This window comes from Balaenoptera physalus, assembly GCF_965194825.1.
Source record: "Balaenoptera physalus genome assembly, chromosome: 20".
Lineage (NCBI taxonomy): Eukaryota > Metazoa > Chordata > Mammalia > Artiodactyla > Balaenopteridae > Balaenoptera > Balaenoptera physalus.
The window spans coordinates 43,013,023-43,035,844 of record NC_138901.1 but is presented as its reverse complement, the minus strand read 5'-3'; the positions used below and the strand labels follow the sequence as shown (position 1 = coordinate 43,035,844).

At 39.3% G+C, this 22,822-nt stretch overlaps 1 protein-coding gene across 7 annotated transcripts in view; it reads left to right on the top strand.

Annotated features, from left to right (window-relative positions):
- The window catches only part of ACACA (acetyl-CoA carboxylase alpha), a 233,139-nt gene that overhangs the window by 95,103 nt on the left and 115,214 nt on the right, over positions 1–22,822 (top strand). For all 7 annotated transcript variants that reach the window (XR_014257243.1, XM_082439871.1, XM_082439870.1 and 4 more), the window contains 8 exons: positions 525–606; positions 1,585–1,683; positions 3,706–3,812; positions 7,421–7,531; positions 13,466–13,675; positions 17,304–17,474; positions 18,440–18,601; positions 19,232–19,395. Coding sequence is in view for 6 of the 7 variants with exons in the window: in XM_082439871.1 (XP_082295997.1) it covers positions 525–606; positions 1,585–1,683; positions 3,706–3,812; positions 7,421–7,531; positions 13,466–13,675; positions 17,304–17,474; positions 18,440–18,601; positions 19,232–19,395 (1,106 nt within the window). In the remaining variant the exon portion in view is untranslated. The remainder of the gene's footprint in view (positions 1–524; positions 607–1,584; positions 1,684–3,705; positions 3,813–7,420; positions 7,532–13,465; positions 13,676–17,303; positions 17,475–18,439; positions 18,602–19,231; positions 19,396–22,822) is intronic.

The window sequence follows — 22,822 nt, the reverse complement described above, 5'->3', positions numbered from 1 at the left end:
CTGTTTCCAATGGAATACTCTTAGTCCAGAATATGGTAGTGTAGAAGGAGGTTGTTTCTTCCCTATCACATTGTGTTGAGGAGTTTAGGGTAAGTGTCTTAAAGCCCAAAGAGAAAAAAACTCGGGATTTGTATGGCAGTATAACCACTAGATATAAAGGTGGAGTTGGGTGGCCAAAGTAATTCAATCTGTGGAAGAAAACCAACATTTCTAGAAGAGGCTCTATAGAGTCTAGTTGAAAGGCTATGAACTGAGTTTCCTAAAGAGCAACAATACTAGCTGGATCTTAATATCAGTTTCAGCCTGTTTTTGACCTCTTCAGAGGTTTTACCACAATGGGCTGCTTATTGTTGTTCTGTGAAAAGTTTGCCAAGAATCAGGCATAGAAGCTGAATTAGGCATTAGGCTGCCATGGAGCTATTGTACCTCATGGAGCAGGGCCAGTCTTGGTAGAAAGTAATACAGTTTATCATGTTCTTTTTAGTATGAATTTTAAGAATGAATCATATTGTGTTCCCTTGTAGGCAGTTTGGGCTGGCTGGGGTCATGCTTCTGAGAATCCCAAGCTCCCAGAACTTCTTTTGAAAAATGGCATCGCCTTCATGGGTAAGCCTTTCTGATATACTGTTCCTGTCTTTCTGTTTCTCTCTGTCATTTTGGCCCATATTCTCCTCTATATTCATTCGGCTTTTCTTCTGTTTAACATGCACTGGGCTCTTATTTTTTCATCAGTCAGCAGCTCTCAGAGTAACCCTTTTCTTCATTTCTTTTTCTTTTTAACCCTTCATCATTTCTTACATCCTGCATCTTGATTGTGTTTTTTGTCCCTGGATTCTTTTCTATGAGATATGGAGGAGGCTCTGATTTCCAGAACACTGGCCTTTAAAAACTTTGCCGTTAACGTTAAGAAAACATGTGGAGAAAGGACCTATTTTTATATAGAAAAGATAATTGAATACTTAGGATACGCTGGCAGTGTGCCCTGAATCATTTCTTTCACATTTAAGCATATAGATTATATTCCTATAAGTGAGAGCTGTTTCTTCTGACTTTTCTGCTATCCTATACAGAGAGAAAATTTGAGGTTATATGGCTCAAAGTGTTTCTGCCTCTATCTCTGCAATGATGATTATGCTTTGTAAAGCCTATTAAAGATAAATCTTCCTTTTGGGTTTCCCTAAGACCAAGGAGAGTATAATATTTTAAACTTGAACACCAGAACTTTATTGTCCTTACTTCAGGATATTGGTTAAAAAAAAAAAAAGAAAGACTTTGTTAATATGGTAAAGTTGGATCATGACAGATGATAAAATCAGAGTTACATTTGTCAGGAATTTAATTCAGCATATATTTATATATATTGAATTCTCCCTGTATGCAAAAATTTACCACATTAGGTTCTATGAAGGGTACAAAGATGAGCCAAAACATAGTAGTCCCCATAATCAAGTTTCTGATGTTGATGATATGTGCTGTAGGGGATACAAGACAAATACAAAAATAATTATATGGAAGACAAAATACATGTGACAGAAACGAGGCCAAAATGTTACAGTCAGGGTTCTTTCCTTGTTTTGTTTTCAGGTCCTCCAAGCCAGGCCATGTGGGCTTTGGGGGATAAGATTGCATCTTCCATAGTGGCTCAAACTGCAGGTATCCCAACTCTTCCATGGAGTGGCAGTGGTAAGAAATTATTTCTTGTTTGTATCTTAAAGTGTAGAAAAGCTCAGTAGAATATTTGGGACTGTGGCCTTGGGGCTTAAGCCTGCTTTAAAATGCGTTGGATATTTGACAGAAATAGAATACACATTAATTAATGGTATCTTGTATCTCCTGGCTTAATTGTTGTACCTGTGATTTTATCATGTCTTAAGAATGTAAATTTTGTACCAGGTATGTAGATGCTAAATTGTAATGTAAATGATCTTGGGACTTAATTTGGAGAAACTCTGAGAAAATTCATCTGGTTCTGTGGATTCAGATCTACTCTGGGTAGGCTAGAATCTTCCTCAGAGATGGACTTCTTAGGTGGAATAGGCCTTTGAACCTGCCTGGGAGGTAACTGGAATCACTAAGAAAAAGCTAAAACCCACCTACTCAGATGTTTGCCTGCCAGTATTTTCTTTTTTCTTTCTTTCTTTCTTCCTTCCTTCCTTTCTTTCTTTCTCTCTCTCTCTTTCTTTTTCTTTCTTTCTTTCTTTCTCTCTGTTTATTTAATCTTTATTTTTAAAATTTTATATTGGAGTATAGTTGATTAACAATGTTGTGTTAGTTTCAGGTGTAGAGCAAAGTGATTCAGTTATATATATACATGTATCTATTCTTTTTTTAATAAATTTATTTATTTTATTTATTTATTTTTGGCTGCGTTGGGTCTTCATTGCTGCGCACGGGCTTTCTCTAGTTGCGGCGAGTGGGGGCTACTCTTTGTTGCAGTGTGCAGGCTTCTCATTGCGGTGGCTTCTCCTGTTGTGGAGCACAGTCTCTAGGCGCGCGGGCTTCAGTAGTTGTGGCACATGGGTTCAGTAGCTGTGGTGCACGGGCTTAGTTGCTCTGTGGCATGTGGGATCTTCCTGGACCAGAGATCGAACCTGTGTCCCTTGCATTGGCAGGCGGATTCTTAACCACTGTGCCACCAGGAAAGTCCCTCTATTCTTTTTTGCCAGTGTTTTCTTGATTTGAGCCCCCAGTCTATTGATAATTTGCTTTGCTTGTTTAATACCATTCAACCTCTCATTTGCCCTTGATGCAGAAAAATGAGGTCAATAATAAACCTTTCTTTCAGACATGCAAAAGGATGAATTTTTTGTAAAAATGATTTATTCTTGATGAATCCCTTGAAGAGTGCCTTGTGAATTATTATAGCTGATAACAATATGAACTTCTGTTTTTTTGGTACTGAAACACAGAGAGCAAACATACACTAAAACCTCTTCCGAATAGGAACTACCATTGTCTTGAGTCAGAACAGATGTGAACTCTTGTTACTCTGGCTCTCCAGGGGGATTGCAATATCCTCTCCAGACCGGCTGGGTCGAACAGTTTAAAATAAAACGTTGAATTTGTTCTTGTTTGAATGGAGAGGCTATACCATTCCCTTTGTGGCTGAGTACAGGGACATTCAGGGAGTATGGAATCATGACTCTGCTGAGGCCAATAAAACCGCCATTTCCATTTCCAAGAGCTCATAAAGATTGAATTATTTCTCAGACCTCTGGCCCTGGAGCAGCCCTGAACACGCACATCGAAGGTATTTTGCCTGCTGAGTTTACGTGAGAAGTCTGACGTGCTTTTCTCTTTGTTTGTTTTGTCTTGTATGTCCTTGCATTTTTTTAAGTTGCTGCTTGTTAGCTCTCTTGGCTTTTTCCAGCAACAGAACCCAGGTGGCCAGGTGTTGCTATAGATAAATCCTGCTAACTCCAAGGACTGATCAGGGTTTTATGGTATCCTTCTTTCTCCCATCTACCCTCAATTTTGGATAAATATGAAAGCATTTTAAAGAAGGTACTGGTGGTCCAGTGGTTAGGATTCGGCGTGTTCACTGCCGTGGGGCTGCGTTTTATTTCTGGTTGGGAAACTTAAGATCCTGCAAGCCATGTGGCACCGCCAAAAAAACAGTGGGGGGAAATAAAGAAGGTATAAGCAGAAAATTGACAAGAACAGAAGCTTTTGTAGCTGCTTTTAAGTCACTGTTATCTATTGCAGGTCTTTGTGTGGACTGGCACGAAAATGATTTTTCAAAACATATCTTAAATGTTCCTCAGGAACTATATGAAAAAGGTTGTGTGAAGGATGTGGATGACGGGCTGAAGGTAAGTTACTAACTCTCGGGAGTGATGTTTTTCAACGGACCACTTATAGTCCCAAATACAGGGATTTGGAGCCTGGTTCATGATGTACACCCATGATGGCATTAGGGTTGTAAGACCAGGAGGTATAGTTTATGAGGAGGTGACCTATGTTTCACAAAAATAATTTAAATTTGTTTTGAAGCAAGCCGTTCACTTGGACAGAACATTTCTTAGGTGGTTAAATCAGAGCTTTAAGGAGGTTCTGATTCTATTCTCTACCACCTGTTAGTATTTGTGTGCATGCGGGGGGAGTTGGGGGCAAACAACACTTTTTGCCCTACTTGAGTTCAGAACCAAGAAGCCAGGCAGAGAGAGATCAAAATGTCAGCTTTATTATGAATAGAGATGATGGTGAAAATGGTTTGAGTGTGTAGCAGCAATCAGATTCGTAAACTGAATGTCAGTTAAGCAGGCTCACTCACTGGTTACTGGTGGTGTGAATGACCGCAGAGGCAGAGCTTTTGCCATTCAGTTTATTGTATGACTGAAAGCTGGCAAACAGCATATGTTCTGTGTAGTGGGCTGATCCCAAAGGGGAAAAGGCTGAGCTATACATGCTCAGTTTCTCCTTCCGAACTGACCAATCATAGAATTCACTCTTTTTCCCTTGGGGAAGAATGAGGGAGGGAGCTGATAGAGGCTGAAACTATTACTCTAATTATTGTCTGTCCATGTAGAAACACGAACCCAAGCAAAAGGAGGTTGGCTCTCTAACATTACTTTTTCTTTCTTCATAGTTCTCTCCAGTTTGTTCCCCTTTCACTTTTTAATTAGTTGGAAGTGTCAGTTATGCCTCCAAGGAGATAATGAAAGAGGCTATATTTTAGAAAAACACCCTACTCTTGTTTGACTTGTATGTTATAAATTCAGGAGGAACACTGAATGCTCAACTAATTTTACTCTGTTGTTTGCATTTCAAGTTAAGCATCCTGTAATCTCCTTAATAAGAAGAATTAATATTTCTAATTGAATTGCTAATGCTATGTTCTATTTGCTATAATTTACAAAAGAGTAGAAGCCCTTTGTAGGGAATTAGCTATTTTGCTTATCAGTTAAAATTCCTTTTTCTCCTGGTTATAAACATAAAATTTTCTGGTAGAAAATTTGGAAAGTAAGAAAAGAGATGATAAAACCCATAAGCCCACCGTCCAAAGATAAGTCTTGTTAACATATTCATATATTTTCTTCCAGCCTTTTTTGATTCATAGATTCATATAATGATAATCTTTATTAGTAGATTCCCATAACTATAATTATTACGATAATTGTAAAATTAGGGTCTTACTATATACATTGTTTTTGTAATCCTAGGTTTTTTTCTACCTATACATAAGCATTTTCCTCGTGGCATTAACATTCTTCTAAAATATTTTAAATGGATGACCTGTGCCTAGAGCTTTTATATATTTTTAAAAGGCCTGCCTTTTTCTTATATCATGTGGGCTACCCTATTTTTTTTTATAGTGTTTTTTAAAATTTATTTTATGTATTTATTATTATTATTATTTTTTGGCTGCGTTTGGTCTTCGTTGCTGCACGTGGGCTTTCTCTAGTTGAAGCGAGAGGGGCTGCTCTTCATTGCGGTGCGTGGGCTTCTCATTGCGGTGTCTTCTCTTGTTGTGGAGCCCGGGCTCTAGGTGCATGGGCTTCAGTAGTTGTGGTACGCGGGCTCAGTAGTTGTGGCTCGCGGGCTCTAGAGCGCAGGCTCAGTAGTTGTGGTGCACGGGCTTCTCATTGCGGTGTCTTCTCTTGTTGCAGAGCCCGGGCTCTAGGTCCATGGGCTTCAGTAGTTGTGGCAGGCGGGCTCAGTAGTTGTGGCTCGCGAGCTCTAGAGCGCAGGCTCAGTAGTTGTGGTGCACGGGCTTAGTTGCTCCGCGGCATGTGGGATCTTCCCAGACCAGGGCTCGAACCTGTGTCCCCTGCATTGGCAGGCAGATTCTTAACCACTGTGCCACCAGGGAAGCCCCCCCCCTATTTTTTTTTAAGTCTTTCTCACAACTGTGGCTGTTTCTTCATTTATCACCCAGTGATTGAGTTCATCATGCTAATTTTGTTTATAAGCATAGAAGTGAATAGTTAAGAGAGTTTAGAAGAGATGGGACTGTGAGTGAAGGATTTTCATGCCTAATCTACTGACAAAAATTAAAATGTGAAATGGTCTTTTTCTGGTGACACTTTTTTAGATACTGTTACAATGTAAACGTGAAAGACTGGAATGTTTTGACAGAGGAATGACTCAGTTATTTTAAACTTTTGGTTAACTTTTCCCCAGTTTACTTTTTGCTTTAACTATAATATGGACATCTTCCATATCATTTCATGTAAAGGCTACCTCATTCCTTTAATAATTGCATAGTAGTCTAGTAAATAGGTATATCTTGATTTAACTGGCTCCTTACTTAATGGATATATAATTAAGTATTCAGAAAGTTTTGGGATCATCACCTGATCATTATAAAATACTGTAAATGTGAAAAGCACATTTAGAGCATGTGTTGAAAATTAGTTTTCTGACTACTTTCATTAATATTTTGGTATCTTGTTATTTTTATCTTTATCAGAAAGTTGAGTGAGAAAAATTTCTGGATATGTGAGAATCCTGATTTGTTGAGTCTTATATGTTGTCGGAGGGTCAGAAGCTATGCTGAGGCCATCAGCTTATAATAAGTGAACTGTGTGTGTCTTTTTGTCTTTTTTTTAACTAAAAATTATGGAATAAAGACAGAAAGTATATACTCTGGTAACTTGAAAATAAAATAAAATAAAATAAAAATTATGGGTAATAGACAAATTCCTGTATCTTATGAGAAATTCTAATAATACAGAAATATATACAGTAAAAAGTGAAAGTTTATATCTACTCATCTTCCTTTTATAAATCACCGCTGGTGAATTTTCTAGACTTGTTTTTTTTTTTTTTAATAAATTTATTTATTTTTTAATTTATTTTTGGCTGTGTTGGGTCTTCGTTTCTGTGCGAGGGCTTTCTCCAGTTGCGGCGAGCGGGGGCCACTCTTCATCGCGGTGCACGGGCCTCTCACTGTCGTGGCCTCTCCCATTGCGGAGCACAGGCTCCAGACGCGCAGGCTCAGTAGTTGTGGCTCACGGGCTTAGTTGCTCCGCGGCATGTGGGATCCTCCCAGACCAGGGCTCGAACCCGTGTCCCCTGCATTGGCAGGCAGACTCTCAACCACTGCGCCACCAGGGAAGCCCTAGACTTGTTTTTTTATACTTACATATGTAAGTGTGTGAGTGCATACATAATTATACATATAGTTTTACTTTGTTTTTGACCTATATGGGATTATCTTAGATTGAACCATACAAAATTGCCAATATTCAACCATTTTTTTACCTACCAAAAAAACGCAATTTCTTCTTGTTCAACCCAATAGTACAAATATTATTCAGGTACTTTTTTTCCCCACCTAATAGTATATCTTCAGGATCTTTCTATTTTGCTATATATAGACCTACCAAATGACAGCATTTTTAAAGGGAGAAAATGCCAGTTTTCTCCTTCCCTACTAATACCATTCTCATTTCCATTTTTCTCTTTCTTCTTGAAGGCAGCGGAGGAAGTTGGATATCCAGTAATGGTCAAGGCCTCAGAAGGAGGAGGAGGGAAGGGAATCAGAAAAGTCAACAATGAAGATGACTTCCCTAACCTCTTCAGACAGGTAGAGTACAAGCTGTCGTTATTTATTGGAACTAACATGTATATCAGAGATGCATGTAATTTGGATGTCTAGAAAATATTTAGATTTTTTAATCTACAGCTAATCTGTCTTTCTTTCTAGCCTCTACCTGCTTATTAGCAGGGGAAAAGAATTAATAAAATGTCCAGTTCAATTTAAGGTTTTATTCATTTAGGTAATTCAAGCAGTAGAGTTATTCTGTCTTATATAATATTGCTCAGTTTCTCAGATAGCTCTTCTGCATATGGTTTGTGTGGCTCATAGGAACTCATAGTAACAAGCAAGAGTCAGTACCTTTCTACATTTTTGTGCCCCTCTTCTGCTGGCACTTTAGACAATGTATGTGACACGGTTAATTCCTGATCTGGATGCTCTTGGCCTGGCCTCACTCAAGCTCTTTGATTGACTTCACCTCACTTCAGTTCAAATTGGCTGCAGGCTCCTGAGTTTCTGTCATGTGTTGTGGCCCAGTAGTCTATAATACTGTGGCCTGTACTGCATGGCCACCACACCCTGGCATAGGGACCCTGTGGCAGGCCCATGTTCTATGAGAACGGAGGGTGGCTCAGGAAAGCTAAACCTGGGATCTCTCTCTGCCTAATCCTCTGATTTGCAGCCAAGGATGTGGCCATACTACAAGTTGGTTGTGGAGGCCAAAAAAATGATTTCTTTTCAGAATCTTAGAGAAAGAATCAGAAGACAGGAGTCTCTTTTTCCTGCCCTCAGAGTCACCCTTACATACTTGACTCACTTTTTTTTTTCTCCTACCAATACCCAGAAAAAGAAGAGGCAGAAAAAGGAAAATTGGGACACCTTCTGGGCTTTTCACTTTCCTAGCTTCCCACTTTTTCTTATTTTTCCCAGCATCTTTTACTTTGTACCATCTTTTACTAGTACCCCTAGCCGCATATTATTTGCCCCTTTTTTTTTTTTTAAACCATTCAGCACCAAACTTCTTGCTTCATTGTCATGAGCTAAAGAGAAAAACTCTGTGAGCTGGGTCTTCCATGATTTGATATACTAGACAAAGAAAGTGATAAAGGTATTGTTTTGCTGCATTATCCTATTTTGAGTGTCAGTATTTGAATATTACCTGTCATTTACTTTATATTCCTTCTGTAATAATTCTGATTTCATAAGTAGGTCAGTGCATGTTAATTTTTTAAAATGTTAACTCCTTTAGACAATTCAAAATTACTTATTACTGTGGAATCAAGTAGTTGAAATATCTAGAATACTAAGATTAGGAAGTTTTACGTAAAAGTCCTTAAGTTCCAGTAATGATTAACTAAGTAACTCAAATCAGTCCTCCCACTGAGAGCAAATTAGGAAAGGTGGCCAAATTAAAAAAAAAAAAAATCTGTTTTAAGGCACTAGAGATCTTTCAAGGCAATGAAGAATTTGGGGGTAAGATATAGGAGAAGAATGAAACCCAGAGAGGTCTCATGTTTGAGGCCATTTTTTACCTAGAGATATCCTTTAGTTTGAGAAGAAGCAGTTGAAAAGCTGATTAGGACTTCCCTGGTGGCGCAGTGGTTGAGAATCTGCCTGCCAATGCAGGGGACATGGATTTGAGCCCTGGTCTGAGAAGATCCCACATGCCACGGAGCAACTGGGCCCGTGAGCCACAACTACTGAGCCTGCGTGTCTGGAGCCTGTGCTCCGCAACAAGAGGCCACGACAATGAGAGGCCCGCGCACCGCAATGAAGAGTCGCCCCCGCTCGCCACAACTAGAGAAAGCCCTTGCACAGAAACGAAGACCCATCACAGCCAAAAAAAAAAAAAAAAAAAAAAAAAAGCTGAAAGCTGATCCAATTTTTCAACAGTCTTATAAGACTAAAAGGAAAAACCTTAGACTGTAGGGTTTGCTGAGGAGGGTTCCCTGGGAAACCTCCCACATTTTAGGTTGGGATCTTGAAGGAGTAAGAATGAACTAGAAATAGACCAGTTCTCAAAGGGACTAAATCTCAGCTTCAAAATGCTCAACTCTTGCCTCCAGCATGGTGTTCTAGGGTTGCTAACGTCCCTAGCCACCAGCAGGAAGCAAATATAAATTCTTTCTAGAGAAAGGTAACATCCAGAACCTCAAATTATTTCTATTAGTTTTTCAAATGCAGTTTCAAGCAGTCAATTAAAAATAAGCAGGCATCACAACAATGTAAATCAACTATGCTTCAATAAAATAAATTAAAAAAATAAGCAAGCATATCAAATTATGTGTTTGAAAATGAAGAAAAATAAAAGCCAATAGAAACAGACCCACAGAGGGTTTAGATAATGGATCCATCAGACAAGGACTTTAAAGTAACTATATTTAATGTATTCAAGGAAATTAAAGATAAGATTGAGAATTTTGGCAGACAACTGGAAACTATAAAGAAGAAGCAAATGAAAATTCAAGAACTGAAAATGCAATAACTAAAATTAAGTGAATAGAGGAGTTTAATGGCATATTAGATGCAGTTGAAGAGAGAATTAGTGACTGGATGATAGGTCAGAAGAAAATTCAGACTGAAGCATGAAGAGACAAAAAGGATGAAAAATACAGAAAAGAGCATGTGAGAGAGTATTTGCAAAGATGACCATGATAACTCCTCCCATCCCTATATACACACCTTTTTATAGTATGATTTTGCCTTCTTCCCACAAAGAAATAGAGTCTTTTTTTCCCACCCTTTGAATTTTGGTTGGCCTTGTGACTTGGGTTGACCAATAGAATGTGGTAGAAATGGTGTACAAGTTCCAAAGCCTAAACTTCAAGTGGTCTTGTAGTTTCTGCCCTTGCCCTTTTGGAATGAGCCTTAGACGTGCCTTGTGAAAAGCCCAGTTTAGCCCTCTGGAAAAGAGAGGCCACACAAAGCAGAGATGAGTTATCCCAACTGAGGCTTCCTAGACCTGACAGTCACCAGCACCTTTGAGACATGTAAGTGAGGCCACGTTAGACCATCCAACCCCAGTCAAGTTGCCAGATGACTAACTACATGAGTGGCTCCAAGCCAAGATCAGCAGAAAAACTGCCCAACTGAGCCCAGCTCAAATTGCTGTGAGCAAATAAAAAAAATGGTCAGCATCCTAAGTCACTAAATTTTTGGTGGTTTGTTAGACATCAATGGATAACTGACCCAGAAATTGATACCTAAAGGTGTAATACTGCCCTAACAAAAAAGTAAAATATGTGGCATTGGCTTTGAGACTGGCTCATAGGTGGAGGCTGGAAAAATGGTAAGGAGGTTGTTAATGAAGGCTGGAAGAATGGTGAACAAACTTTTAGTGCAGGATGGAAAGGCAGTGAGGGAAAAGGTAACCCATGTTCTGTATTGATGGAACAATTACCTGAGGTAACTTGGAAGGTAGAGACTGTATGTAGTGAACTTGTAGACCTAGTTAAGGAGATCTTTTTAGATAAAGTGTTAACGGTATCTGTTGAATGCTTTTGGTTGCTTTTACTAAGGAACTATAAAGAGGGATGAACTAAAGAAGGTGTTTCAAACTTGTTGAGTTTGAAAATAGAACTATTTCTCATTCCCAATCTCTCCAGCTGGCAAAAGATTTTCAAAGTAAAAAATGACTTCAGAGTAAAGACCAAATCAAGAGTGCCTGGGAGATCCTTTAAGACCTCAGAAATATTTAAGACAGTACCTGGTAGATTACTCTCTCAGCTAGAAAAGAAGGGCTTCTAAGAATTTTAAAGGTGTTGTCCCACAGCAGCCTGACAAGCCCGAGGTACAGAGAGGTCTGTGCAGAAAAGTTATGGATATGCTTTTGGCGCAAGTAGTGAATTTCCAATATGATTCATAGGAAAACCACAAAGTTTCTGAGAGAATTCTGTTGATAAATGCGCCAAAGGGACTAAAGGGACAGAGACAGTTCAGACTTCAAAGAGGCCTCTGGGACTTCGATTTTCTATGAATAGGAAGCAGACTGGAAAAGTTGTTCAGCTGTAAACATTAGTAATTTCTAATAATAAAAGAGATTTTTCAGATTGTGGAGCCAGGAGCCCAGAGGGCAGCTAAGAGCAGAGGGGACCCATGGATTAGGAAACCACTCACAGGGAGCAGAACAAGACCGTAGTAAAAAACAAAGCAAACAACAAAAAAAATTCCGTGCCCCTGGAGTAAGGGAACCTCACAACATCTGCCCGTCTGGATTTCAGAATTGTTGTGGACCAGTGACTGCTATGTACCTCCTGTCCTTTCGTCTTTGAATAGGAGTATCTTTTACAGTTATTCTCTCCCCATCTCATCATTAAATGTTGGGGGTGTTGGGGGCAGATAACTTGTCTCTTTAGTTCCCAGATCTTTGGATCAAGAGCACCTGAGGAGCTGCACCCAAGGAGTCTCTTTTGCTTGTGGACATGACTTATGAGAAAATGGACCTCAAGCCTGATGCCATGATTGGATGACTTTGGGGGTCTTGGGAGGGGGTGAGTCAATTTTGCATGTGGGAGGTATGTGAATTATTGTGGCCAGAGGGCGGACCATAGTAGATTGTTTGCAGCGATGGCCGCAATAACCTCTCCTGTTCTTGAATGTATAAACCTTTGCAATGTGACTTTGCCTTTCCTCCCATTAAGAGGTGGCATCTCTTTTCCCACCCCTTGAGTCTTAGCTGGCCTTGTGGCTTGCTTAGACCATTAGAATGTGGCCAAAGTGGTATTGTGTAAGTTCTAGAGGCTAGTGCTTGTGAAGCCTTGCAGCTTCTGCCCTCACCCTCTTCTTGGAACACTGCATTGAAGAAGCCTGGTCTAGCCTACTGGAGGATGGAGGCCACATGCAATAGAGATGAGCTGTTCCAGTCAAGGCTCTGTAGACCTACTGGCCAACAGTCAGCACAAGTCAGCAGACATTTGAGTGAGACCATTCAGCCCCACTCGAGCCAGCAGATGATGATGTGCACATGAATGACTATGGCAAGACCAGAAGAACTGCCCAGATGAGCACAGCATCGTGAGCAGATAAAATGGTTGGTGTCCTAAGAAAGCCACTGAGTTTTGAGGTGACTTGTTACATAGCAAAACAAAGCATAAGAGATACAGAGCATAAAAGACAGTGAAATGATCTAACGTGTACTTTGAGTCTCAGAGGAGAAGAGAGAGAAAATGGAGCAGAAGCAATGTTTGAAGAAATCATGGAGCAGAAGCAATATTTGAAGAGACAATGGCTAAGAATTCTTCTGAACTAATGGCTAAGAATTTCCTGAAAAGATACTAAGCACAGATTCAAAAAACACTATGAGCCCTGCAAGGAGAAGTACAGAGAAAACCACATCTAAGTTTATCAGAGTAAATCTGCCACTCCACTCCCCTAAAAAGACAGAGAAAAGAGAAAATCCTAAAGCAGCCAGGGAAAAAAGATTACTTTCAAAGGAGTAATAATAAGATTGATAGCTGACATCTCAGTAGAAACAGTGGAAACCAGAAGACATTGCGGTATCTTTAAAGTGCTGAAAGAAAATAGTTGCTAGTGTAGAGTTCTGTATCTAGTGACAGTATGCTTCAAAACTGAAGATGAAAGTCCTTTGACTACAACAGTACTGTATATAATGTAACGTGAACCAGGAAAGTATCTAGTCTAGAACAAGTTGTGCATTTGGTTGTTTGGAATTGATGGCAGTATTTTGCCCTTTTGTGGAATTTGTGTGTGTGTGTTTTCAAAATATTTGTTCTTTGCCCTTGTAACACGCTGGATGTTCATACATTTTTGTATTTATCAATTAATATTCGTTATATAACTAAGAATGCAGTATCTTTAAGAAGGATGAGGGCATGAACTATATTTTATTTATTTTTGTATTTCTAATGATTAACATGGTCCCTGACACTTCTAGGCATCTGCCTGTTGAAATGGAAGGAGCTTATCAAGATAGAAAAAGTGCTTACCGCTTAAGAATTTGTTCTATTTCCTTTTCTAATATAGGTTCAAGCTGAAGTCCCTGGATCTCCTATCTTTGTGATGAGACTAGCCAAACAATCTCGTCATCTGGAGGTGCAGATCTTAGCAGATCAGTATGGCAACGCTATCTCTTTGTTTGGTCGTGATTGCTCTGTACAGCGCAGGCATCAGAAGATTATTGAAGAGGCACCTGCCGCTACTGCTACTCCAGCAGTATTTGAGCATATGGAACAGGTATGTATATGAAAAGCTCTAATTTTTGTTTTCTTACACAGAACTACTACTCATTTAATTCATATGCCCATCTGAGAATAGTGGAATTTCAAGAGGTGGTTCTGGATAACTGATAAGATTATATCCTTTTCCTAGAGGAAAAATAAAATAAAAATTCTGCTCTTCTCCCTCTAGTAGAGATACCAGTGAACACTTCAAACTCTAAATTAGTTAACGCTTTTGACAAGAAATCAGTGTACTATTTTGAGTAGGGATAATGAAGAGAAATGTTTTGGGATTTTTTAATCTTATTGTCTGGTTCTTTAACAAGCTCATGATAAGCAGGTAGTTGCATTTTCTAGATTGATTATCCTTTAGTCTTCAGATGAATTTGTTCAAGTCCATTGTCTCTTAAAAAGTTCCTCTAAGTATCTTTAAAATTTACGTAGTCTATATTTTTGTATGGAAAATAATCTCTCAGCAGTTTTACAGGGTCCCTTGGAAATAGTTGTAGTTTAGGAGTCTGAACATGGTCTTTTCTGGAACCTTGACTCAATCTTCATCTTATTGGAGATATGTTTTCCATCTTTTTTCTCCCTGATTCCAAAGAAGCTGAATATATGGTCGTCTGTATTTTAAGTTTAATTTCTACATGTGTGTGTGTGTTTGTGTGTATGTATTAAGATTGATTCTTTAACTACTGTAATAAAGAGGCCTCCAAAATACAGTGGCTTAAACAAGGTGCAAGTTCTATTTCTCTCTCTCATCATAGCTCAGAGATGAGCTGGTGCCAGGGACCCCGGTTTACTGCTTTGCTATTACTAGGAGGGGAGTCAGCAAACTACAACTAGCAGGCCAAATCCAACCTGCCACCTGTTTTTGTAAATAAAAAAATTTTTTTTAAAAATATTTATTTATTTATTTATTTATTTTACTTTTGGCTGTGTTGGGTCTTCGTTGCTGCGTGTGGGCTTTCTCTAGTTGTATCGAGTGGGGGCTGCTCTTCATCGCGGTGCACGGGCTTCTCATTGCAATGGCCTCTCCTGTTGTGGAGCACGGGCTCTAGACGTGTGGGCTTCCGTAGTTGCAGCACGTGGGCTCAGTAGTTGTGACTTGCAGGCTCTAGAGCGCAGGCTCAGTAGTTGTGGCGCTCGGGCTCAGTTGCTCCGTGGCATGCGGGATCTTCCTGGACCGGGGATCGAACCCATGTCCCCAGCATTGGCAGGCGGATTCTCAACAACTGCGCCACCAGGGGAGTCCCTGTGAATAAAATTTTATTGGAACAGGGCATGCTAATTTATTTATGTATTATCTATGGCTGCCTTTTCACTGCAGTGACAAAGTTGAGTAGTTGTGACAGAGACTATATGGCTCACACAGCTGAAAATAATTATTATCTGGCCTTTACTGAAAAAATTTGCCAACCCTTGTCCTAGGGTGTCATCACCTTATGATTAAAGCTAGCTCGCAAGAATATGTTCACACTGTAGCCTGTGGGAGGGGGAAAAAGAGGACTTGGAAGGCAAGCATATAAAAATATGAGCCAGAAGTCACACATATTACTTCTGCTCACTTTTCACTGGACAAAATTCAGTTACACAATCACACCTAGCTGCAAGGGATGTTAGGAATTGTAGTCACTAGCTGGGTGGCCATATGCTCAGCTGAAATTCAGGAGATTCTATTACTAAATGGATGACGCAATGAAAAATTACTGGAGGGCATTTAACAATCTGTGTCTGCTCCTCTGGCTACCCATTATCCTTTCACACCCTTTCTGTCACTCTTGGAACATTCTTAGCCTTTCCCCAAAGAAGACAGCCCAAAGTCCCACCTAGTTACTATATTCAGCCCAAAGTCCAACTCTCTAGGTAATGTACAGTCCTCTCTGTTATATGTACATGTGGCTCTGTATGGGCCAGTGACCTAGAATACAAGTTACCTACCCCTTGTGATTCCTCCTTTCACCATATACAGTGGTGGAGTAGGAACAGGATAACTCCCATTTGGAAAAAAGAAGAATGAAAAATAGGCAATAATCACTGGTCCATAGCAGTTATCAAATTCTTCTAGGTAGGAATTGTGGTGATTTCCTGTCATGTGGTGGAGTAATACCTCAAGTAGCCCTCTGGCTGCCCCTGGTTCTGCTCTCTGGAAGTAAATTCTTTGCCCGTCATCCCTCAAGGCACCGTTAAGGCCTTTTTCTCTGGGAAGTTCTTCCTTGTTCACCGTCCTCTATGACTGAGCTTTGGAGACCATGCCTTCTTTGGCAGAGCTTTTACCGCTCACTTCCTGCTGGTACAGGGTTGGGGCCACAAAGATGACTGTGATTATCAGTCATGGGTTTTGAAAGCCAGATTTGTGGTTTGTTTAGAAATACAATTCCTTCAAAACTTAGTAAGTTTCTGGACTCTTTGCTTCTAGTCAGCTTCAGGTAGGAGTAACCACACTCAAGATTTCTGGACATAGTAACTTTTCCTCTTTATTTACTTCCTTCTATGTTCAGCCCTCTTTCTCTCCTCAGTTCAGTACTGACTACCTTGAGGCCAGCTGATACTAAAGCAGCCCCCTTGACTTGATCTTTGGCACTGGGTTGCTTCAGGGTGAGAATCTAGTCTTCCGGTTTGGGGATACAAAGGCATTTGGTTTTTTTCACATTCTGACTTCTTCTAACCACTTTTCTTAGGGCTTAGCTGGTGTTTTGTCCGCATTCCAAGTTATTGTAGGAGACAGTTTACCAAATGTTTTCTTATGCCTAACAAGGAGGCCACCAGTTTTCCGGTCTGCAGTATCTGTTTCCTTGAGAGCTGCTACCCTGTTGTTAAGTCAGCATCACATGCTTTAATTTTTTTAAATATCAGCATCCTACCTGAATTTAATAGTTTCTGTATTGATTAGGGTACAGGTTAAGCTATTGTAATAAAGAGATCCAAAAAAATACAACCATGCAATAGGATAGAAGTTTATTTTTCCTTTCAATCATAATCTGAGGTGATCTCTCCAGGACCAGTAGGACCATTCTGCTCCATGAGACCATCTTGGGATTCAGGTTCTTTCTGTTTTGTTTTGTCATTCTTAGTATGTTCTCATCTGCATGGTGAAATGGGCTTGCACTGTCATGACCATGTTCTAGTCCATAGAAGGGGAAAAGCCAGGAATAGAGGACAAGCAATTCCTTTTCAAAACATGGTTCAGGGATTATGCATATCACTCACCAATGCTGACGTTGCATTGGTTAAAACTTAGTCACTTGCTTTAAGAGAGGGTGGAAAATCTAGTCTCTAGCTGGACAGCCATGTTTCTAGGAAGAATTTCTCGTATTCTAGGAAGAATACTAGAAATACTAGGAACAAGGATACAATGCAGAATCTCCCATGGTGTTATATTTTGCTTTTGTGTGCTTATGCCTGATAGGGTGGGGTTGCCTATGACCCCAAGTGAAAACCACTGTCTTCACCCACCTTTGAGCTGAGTTTGTCTTCCCTGTGCAGGAATCTTGTGCAATAATCAGAGAGGGTGAAATTCACTCTCACATGGCTAAAAGCCTTTATAAACACTGGCTCTTTGAGAGGGAGAAGCTATAGATAAGTAGTAGCCCATCAGCTGGACAAGGTGACATACTTATGTTGCCTTATCTTTCTTCTTTGAGTGTGCGGTGAAACTTGCCAAAATGGTTGGTTATGTGAGTGCTGGGACTGTGGAATACCTGTACAGCCAGGATGGCAGCTTCTACTTTCTGGAACTGAACCCTCGGCTACAGGTGGAGCATCCTTGTACAGAGATGGTGGCCGATGTCAACCTCCCTGCGGCACAGCTCCAGGTGAGTCACCCTGCTCTTGATCAGAGAGTTGCTTACAGAAGTTTGAAGTGTCAGAGATGCCTGCAAAACTGGTTCAACCAGCGTCTGATAAGAGAAAATGCCTCTTATCTGAGTCTTGTGTAATGTTCATCTCTTGCACTCTATGGCTTGGGATGTGTGGTACACACATTTTTTAGCCAGACACATCTGATATAAAATGTCATATATCAGAAAGAAACTTCACAAATAATATGCTTTACTCAGTTGTTTAAATTATAGGAAACCTTACAAACATCGTAATTGTCCTCTACTCCTTTTTCCTAGTGTTCTAAATTGAAGCAATTCCACCTTAGAGTGGTGGCTGAGGTTACTGATGGCAAGAGTGTGGCAGCACACATTTATGTTTTTAATGTTTAAAGTGCTGGCTGTCAATATTATTTTCTCCATTCAGCCCAGGAAACAAATGCTATGGGAAGCAGTAATAGTTCATGATGAAGTTTGATATTATTTGTAAATAACATATTCTTTGCCCACATTGGGAACCCCTTCTGGTCCCCAGTGGTCCCTATTAAGGAACCCAGTAAATAAAGATCTGTATACTTTCTCCAGTGGTTTGTGGCGATAATTATGAAGTAATTATGACACAGTTAGGACTTTTTAGCTGTCTGAACTTGGAGAGCCACTGACACTGACTCTTCCCTTGGATATTTTCATTGTGATCCCTTGATGGGGAAATGACAGTTAGAGGGAAGCTCATGTCTATTGCATTAGGGATTTGGGGACTTTTTAAGGAGTGGGGAGTATTTAACAACTTACGTGTGTTTTGTTTCAAGTAACTTAGAGTCACCTACTCAGTGATGTAGGATGCAGGCTATAAAAATAGGGTGTTTTAGGTGGTGGCTACTGAAATGAGAAATCTGATAGCTTCCACATTTTAAGGCAAGTAACTGTGAAAAATGAGTGATGTGTGTTTTATTACATTTCAGATTGCCATGGGGATCCCTTTGTACAGAATCAAGGATATCCGTATGATGTATGGGGTATCTCCCTGGGGTGATGCTCCCATTGATTTTGAAAATTCTGCTCATGTTCCTTGCCCCAGGGGCCATGTTATTGCTGCTCGGATCACTAGTGAAAATCCAGATGAGGTAACCCATCACTTAAAAGGTTTACACTTTTTTTTCCCCTGTGAACTTTAATATTAAGATGCTATCTGAGGGCATATCTGAAATATCTTGGGACTTCCTCTGGAGAGGGAAATTCATAGAGGCTTCATCAGAGCAGACAAATAAGTAATCACTGTTCCATTGGTCATTTAGACCTATTTAGTCACTGTAGAGTCCTCAGTGGGTCTGTAGCACTGGACATTGGCTCGCAAGCCTTTATGATTTTTGTGTATCATTTCTGCTTTTGTGTGTGTGTGATTACACAGAACCTGAACAATGAGTATATGAACGTTCTCTTCCTTGGAAATGTAATATCATCTCATATTCTTCATTCTCTAACAGGGTTTTGTTTTTTTTTTTTTTGATTTAAAAAATTTATTTCATTTAGTTAATTTACAATATTACATTAGTTTCAGGTGTACAGCATAGTGATTCAGTATACTCCATTTACTGACTGTAGTCCCTGTGCTGTACAATACTCCTGTAGTTTATTTATTTTATATATAGTGGTTTGTACTTCTTAATCCTCTACCCCTATATTTCCTTTCCTTCCTTCCCTCTCCCTCTTGTTAACCACTTGTTTGCTCTCTATATCTGTGAATCTTCTGACAGGGTTTTAAGCCCAGCTCAGGAACAGTTCAGGAACTGAATTTCCGCAGCAATAAGAACGTTTGGGGCTATTTCAGTGTTGCTGCTGCAGGGGGACTTCATGAATTTGCTGATTCTCAGTTCGGTCACTGCTTTTCCTGGGGAGAAAACCGAGAGGAAGCAATTTCGTGAGTATAATAGCATTTGATTGCATTTCAGAGAATAAACTTGTGCTAATCTTCAATGAAGATGTGAGCATGGGAATGGGAATCATGTATTGCTATAAAAGTACTAATATGAATAACCTTCTTGAAGAAATATATCTTTGACTGTACTTACATTCATGTTGTATTAAATTTATTCAGTGTTTGGCAGATGTTTTTCTGTCTGTTGCCCTGAGCCTTTTCAAGTATTTTTGCTTTCAATGTTTTTAATAAACTTATAAAATTGATTGCTTTAAAGATATCATATTTTTCTATAGAAATGGTGTTGTTATTTGGGGGTGGAGGTAGATTCTTGTCCAAGAACTTGACATATGTCAGAGATAAGACCTGTTATTTGTCATCAAAATAAAGGTATAGCTGTAAATGTCCCGTAGCCATTTAAAATAATAAAATGAAACTGCTTATTACATGAAAAGGGCATAAGGGGACTGTCCACATTGCTTATATGAGAGACCTAAGTGAGCTATGAAATATACACACAGCATATAATATAACTGCTATATCATGAGTATTAGTTAATATTCTATTGAGCGTAAACATTAAATATTAAATAGCAGTTTTGCTTGCCTGAAAAGTAGGGCTCTAGGAGGTAATTTTGACAGGTTAGATATTTTAGAAGATCTATCCAAAATTGATCTAGTTCTATTTTTTAATTGTCTATTTACTTGAACCAAGCATTTAATACTATTCCTTTTACCTTTAAACTGCACACATAGATTGTGTAATCAGTAAGTATTTATTAATAATGTTGGTTTTTAATAATGTGTTTAGAAGTTGGGAAATCTCAATTTTTCTCTATTTTGTCCTCTACAATTCTTCCCACTTATTCAAAACTATAAGTGGAGTTTTCAGAATTAAAGCAATGCTACCAGAAAAACCATCTGGTATAAAAGTTGCCTTTTATTTTTCTTTCACAGTCCTATCCTGCTTTGCCAAAGTGAAGAAGGTTTACACTAGAGCTTGCAAATTGGTGGCTTTCCAACTAGTCACAGCCACAGATGTGTTTTGATTGTCTTGTAGAGTGTTAGTTTTTTTAAATCGCCAATATTTAAAAATTGGGAGATTGAAATAAATACATGGATTTCTGTCTTCTCTTAAAAAAATGGGATGATGGTTGGTTTTATATTCCACTTGGCAAAAGTTAACTGAAGCTTTGTGTGACTGCTTCTTTTAGAAGAAACATGAACTCTCTAGTTCACACAGCTCCCATCCAGTCTGCCTCACTCACTTACATCCCCAGAGTGGCCGCTATTGGTATTTAGGTTTCCAGTCCTGATTGGCACGCCACTGAGCATTCTCTACAGGACATGTCTTACGACCTGCTCCAAAAGCCTTGCTCCTTACTTCCTGACCTGCTCTGTACATTTCTCTACAGTGTAAAGCTACCAGGTTAATGTTTAGCATATGAAAATTATGGTCTCTACAATAAGCTTGCCCTTTTTTTGGCCGCGCTTTGTGACATGCTTGATCTTAGTCCCCCGACCAGGGATCGAACCCACACCCCCCTGTAGTGGAATCGCAGAGTCTTAACCACTGGACAGCCAGGGAAGTCCCTAAACTTGCTTCTTAACACCATGCTAAAGTTCATTCTTCAGCTCAGAGTTTGTTTCTTCTTTCTTCATTATATTAGGTCTATATTCTTCTGCTTGGTGTTCATATTCTTCTCCAGAATAGCCCCAACCCATATTTCCCGCAGACTGTAATTTAAATACCGTGAGAACAAGACCGTGTCTGTCTTGTTGCTGCTGTCTCCCCTGAACATAGTAAGCATTCAGTAGATGTTTGTTGAATTAACGGACTTGCCCCTCATTCCTGTCCTCATACCCTCTGCTTCAATCATAACATTCCCTGAACACAACCCCTAATTTATTTCCTTTTTCCCTTTGTTCTTGCTACTCCCTCTGTCCATCCATTCATTCACTCCATTCAACAAATATTTACTGAATATCTAATGGCTCTGACAATATAATGAGGATCAAGATAGGGTCTGTGCCCTCATGGAACTTTATGATCCAGAGTAAGAGAGGCAAATAAACAATTGAGCACAATGTAGGAAGTGCTGTCTCTGATAGTGGGATTACGTAAGGGTGTTATAGGAGCGTAGAGCTGAGTCAGCTAACTCAGTCCAGAAAGGGTCAGGGAAGGTTTCGCAATAGCAAGTGACATCTAGATTGATATCTGAAATATGTATAGGAATAAGCCAGGCTGAGATAGGGCATAGAGAGGAGGATGGAGGTGGGAAACAAATAATGTTCTAGGCTGAGAACTCCTGGACCACTTGGAAGAATATTTCTGTCACAGTCATAATCCCAGCTTAACTTTTATCCCATTTCAGATCCCACATTCTTTTTCTTTTTTTGAATTGAAGAACAGTTGATTTACAATATTGTATTAGTTCAGGTGTACAGCAAAGTGATTCAGTTATACATATATATTTTTTTAGATTATTTTCCATTATAGGTAATTACAAGATATTGAATATAGTTCCCCATGCTATTCAGTAAAAACGTGTTGCTTATCTATTTTATGTATAGTAGTTTGTATCACTTAATCTTATGTTCCTAATTTATCCCTCCCCCCTCCCTTTCCCCTTATGGTAACCATAAGTTTGTTTTCTGTGTCAGATCTCACATTCTTTATGAAACCATAAGGAGGTGGATTTTTCTCCCCTCTTAGAACCGCTCCACACTTTGCTTATATCTCTCTACTGGTATTTATGATATTATGTCATATATTTTTAAAGTGATTATTGTCTCCACATTCTCTCTCCCTTAAGAGTCTAGTATGTGTCTTGAGTCTGTGAGATGCATAATAAATATTTGTTGAAGTAAGGACCTGCCCTGTTCAGCATAACACTGGGCAGAAATATACAGGGAAAAACCCCATAGTATTTGAAATTTTGTTAAAGTTAGATCATTTAACACTTAATTGGAAAGTAATCAAAGTAATGAGCAAGTCATTCCACAGATGGCTAAAATGCAGCTTAAAAAAAACACCACTGTCACACGCAGTGTCAGGCTAATACCTGACTTTCCCCAGCCAGTTACCTCCATTGTATGGAAACCTTTAAATTAAGGTGTTAGTGTTTGTAAAAATTCACTGAACAGTATACTTAAGTATATTTTATTAAATGTAAACTTTACCTAAATAAAAAAGGTGTAAGGAGGGGAGAATTATGCCCTAATTCTAGTTAGCCAGCAATAAATGAATGGAATGATGGGAACAGTGAAAACTGGGTGGTTTGCAGATAATTTGTTCTGTATTCTGTATAATGAAATGTATGTGATCTGCTGATGCTCTTATGGTAATATTAGTCAGACTCGTAAGTTTGCTGACTTCTTGAAAATTCTATCTGGAATGAGCACATATATATCTGCACCCTCATTTGTTC